Here is a 2,907-nt window from a genome sequence, read left to right as displayed (position 1 = left end):
CGGCGCCCAGGTGCGTGCCCACCATGCCCGTGGTCGGCGTCCTCCTCTGGGCCACCCTGCTGACTCTGGGCTGGCGGGCTGCCCACGCCAAGGACCACGGCTTCGCCACCCCGAGGGTCCAGCTCTCCTTCAAAGGTAAGAGCCTGGCGGCGGGAGTCGGGGGGGGCAGGGGGGGACCCCAAGAGGGTGGAGGAGACAAGGGGCTTCCCGGTCCAGGCTGCTGCTCCTCCTCCTCACCCAGGGGAGGGCATCAGCAGGCTGCACCCCTAGAAATCTCCGTCAGGATCTGTATCCCAGTGTGGCTGAGCTCCCCATCTGCCCCCCCCTTCCCGGTCTGGGGGCACTGGTAGCCTGCTCAGTCCCCCCAGTACGCTTCCCCTCACGGGTGGGCGGCTGGCTCCCTCGATCTGGCAAAGCTGGGTGCCGAGGTGTGGGGAGCCCTCCCCCCAGCAGCCCCCCGAATCCAGACAGCAGCTTGATGCTGCCCCGACCCCCCCCAGCTGGTATTAACGCCTGGGAGCTGGCAGGGAGCCTGCGAGAGGCAGGAGGGGAGGATGCCGGGTGGGAGGGAAGGGGCTTAACCCTTTGGTACTGGGGCTGCCCAACCCACCCAGCCTGTTCTGGGAGCCCGGGGTGGGACCCCCGGGTCAGTTTTGGGGTGCACATTCGTGGAGGGGTTGGTCCTGAGCTCCTGCTGTGGGGATGCTGAGAGGGGGTGGGATGGGGGCAATGAGGCAGTGCTCGGGGTTGCAGACCTCGAGGACCAGAACGCAACGTATTCGGTGCCGCCATCGTCCTGGGTCCCACCGGGGCCGGCTACCCGCATGGATGCATCCCAGCCCGGGGACGCGTGTCAGGAGGGTGACTGGCACACGGAGCCTCTTGTCTGCCTCCCCTTGGGGTCCCGGGGAAGGTGAGCTGCCGTGGGAGGGCCAGGGCCATGCTGCCTGCGCCCCTGCCTTGCCATCCCACTGTGGCTTTGCCCTCCGGTCACGTACTGAACCGGCGAGCCCAGGATGCAGTGGCAGAGCCGATGGTGAGAGCGGCAGAGCCCGGCAGGAGGGGCCGGGGGGCTGACAGCAAGCATGGTGCGGGCAGGGCGAGCCGCTGGCGTTAAAGGCTGGTGTCGGCAGGAAAAATGGCTGGTATGAAGAGGCTGAGGACAAGTCCAGGCTGGAAAGGAGTGAGCGGTTCCTCCCCGCACGGCAGGCACTGCTTTCTTCTCCGAAAGACAGTTCTGGAGGGTTTTTGGTGGCTGCCGGGGCACTTTGGCTGCTGCCGTTTCCCACCCACGTATGTGTCCCTCACCCCGGCTCGGAGCGTCTCTTCCTTGCAGCCGCAGTGAGGGGAGGCTCTGGTGAAGCCCCGGCTGGACCCAGCGCCCGCCACCCCGGTGAGGTGTGTGTTAACGCCTGTGGCTGTCCCGCAGCCACCAACGTGCCCTGGAGCGGGATTAATTCCGGATAGCTGTGCAGCAGGATGGGGGCTGGTTTGGGGTTGGGATTTTTGGCCCTGGTTTGGTGGAGGAGAGGTCCCTGGCCATGCCCAGGGGACCTGGGAGTGTCACCCAAGTGCCCATGTTGGGATCTCTGGTCCTCCCTCCTGCCTGGGGTGGTCTGGCAGGGCTCCCCCTGCCCTCGCTGCCCAGAGGTGAGATTGGCGGTGGGAGAAGGGCTGGTTCGCACTGGCACACGGAGAAGAAATGCTGGCAGCATGCCGGATCCAGGCACATCGGGATCGGGAAGGGATGCTGCTCGCCCCTTCCCTGCCTGTGCTCTTGCAGCGGTGGCGGTGGAGGAGAATTAGCCCAGGTCTTCCTCGAGGGCCAGCCGGGAGCCGCACGCTGAGCTGCCGGTAAGCAGCTTCCCCGAGTCGATAATCTGTCTGCAGCCTCCTTGAAGCCGTGGGGCGTCAGCAGCGCTTCCCGGCTGGTCCAGCCCCTTCTCTTGCTTGAGGAGCCTGGGCCGGTACCCAAATCCCCGGCCCTAAATCCCCCGGGACAGCTGCAGGCAGTGGGGCTGGGTGTGATGGGAGCCGGGGCCGTGGGTCACTGGTGTGATGAGTTGGGCTGGGCTCTGCCAGCAGGGACACAACCATGGTACCGCAGGGAACCCGGTGGCCATTGGTGCGGGCACGGCTGGAGGGATGCCGCTGGGGCTGGGGTGCAGGTCCCCACCGCCAACATCCCTCTGGCTGAAGCATCCCCTTGCCAAGGCACTGCCCGGTGGGACCGAGGTGGCCGTGGCCTCGCGCTGGCGCCCGGCGGGGTGCCGGGGAAGGAGCTGTGCCGGCAGGAGCCACCGTGTCCCCGTGTCTCCCCCCCACGGCGCCTCGCCTCTGCCGCGCTGCCTGGAGCCCTGCCAGCCCGGGGAGCGTCTCTGGGTTTGTTTGCCTTTGCTTGTTATCGCGCGCCGGAGGTTTGTCGCAGCTCCCCGGGGCCTGCGTCATCCTCTACGGAGCCCCATCGTCTTGGAGTGCTTTAGAAAAATACATATATAAAATAACGAAGCAATAGGAAAGGGGTTGGAGCCAAGCTCCTTTGCCCCGGTGCAGGGTGATGGGCAGGACGGGGTCATCCCCTGGTCCTCCCGTCCATCCCGTGACCCCCGTGGTCCCTGTCCGTCTGTCCTCCCTCTCAAGGCTTTCCTGTCCGCGTGTCTGCAGGGGGAAAGAACACCGGCACGGAAAGAACAGCGCTGGGAGCGGCTCCGGCACGGCTCCCTTTTGCCAACAGCTCTTCCCAGATCCCAGCCCGGTGCTGGCCAGAAATAGGGTGGATATTTTTAATCATCTCCTTGCTAACAATCCCCCCTCACGGCCGTATGCATCCTGCGGCCCCCTCTCCTCCGGGTCTTCCTCTGTGCCGGGGGGCTCAGGCACCGGGGGGGGGGGGGGGGGGGCGCCCCG

At 66.5% G+C, this 2,907-nt stretch overlaps 1 protein-coding gene across 1 annotated transcript in view; it reads left to right on the top strand.

Annotated features, from left to right (window-relative positions):
• The first annotated feature begins 23 nt into the window (after positions 1-23).
• SEMA3F (sema domain, immunoglobulin domain (Ig), short basic domain, secreted, (semaphorin) 3F) overlaps positions 24-2,907 on the top strand; it is a 20,853-nt gene continuing 17,969 nt past the window's right edge. The window contains exon 1 of the mRNA XM_010572910.1: positions 24-135. Coding sequence (XP_010571212.1) covers positions 24-135 — 112 coding nt within the window. The remainder of the gene's footprint in view (positions 136-2,907) is intronic.

This window comes from Haliaeetus leucocephalus, unplaced genomic scaffold (assembly GCF_000737465.1).
Source record: "Haliaeetus leucocephalus isolate CR32 unplaced genomic scaffold, Haliaeetus_leucocephalus-4.0 Scaffold2, whole genome shotgun sequence".
Lineage (NCBI taxonomy): Eukaryota > Metazoa > Chordata > Aves > Accipitriformes > Accipitridae > Haliaeetus > Haliaeetus leucocephalus.
Note: the sequence above shows the minus strand (reverse complement) of the source record. Positions and strands in the feature narration are given on the sequence as shown.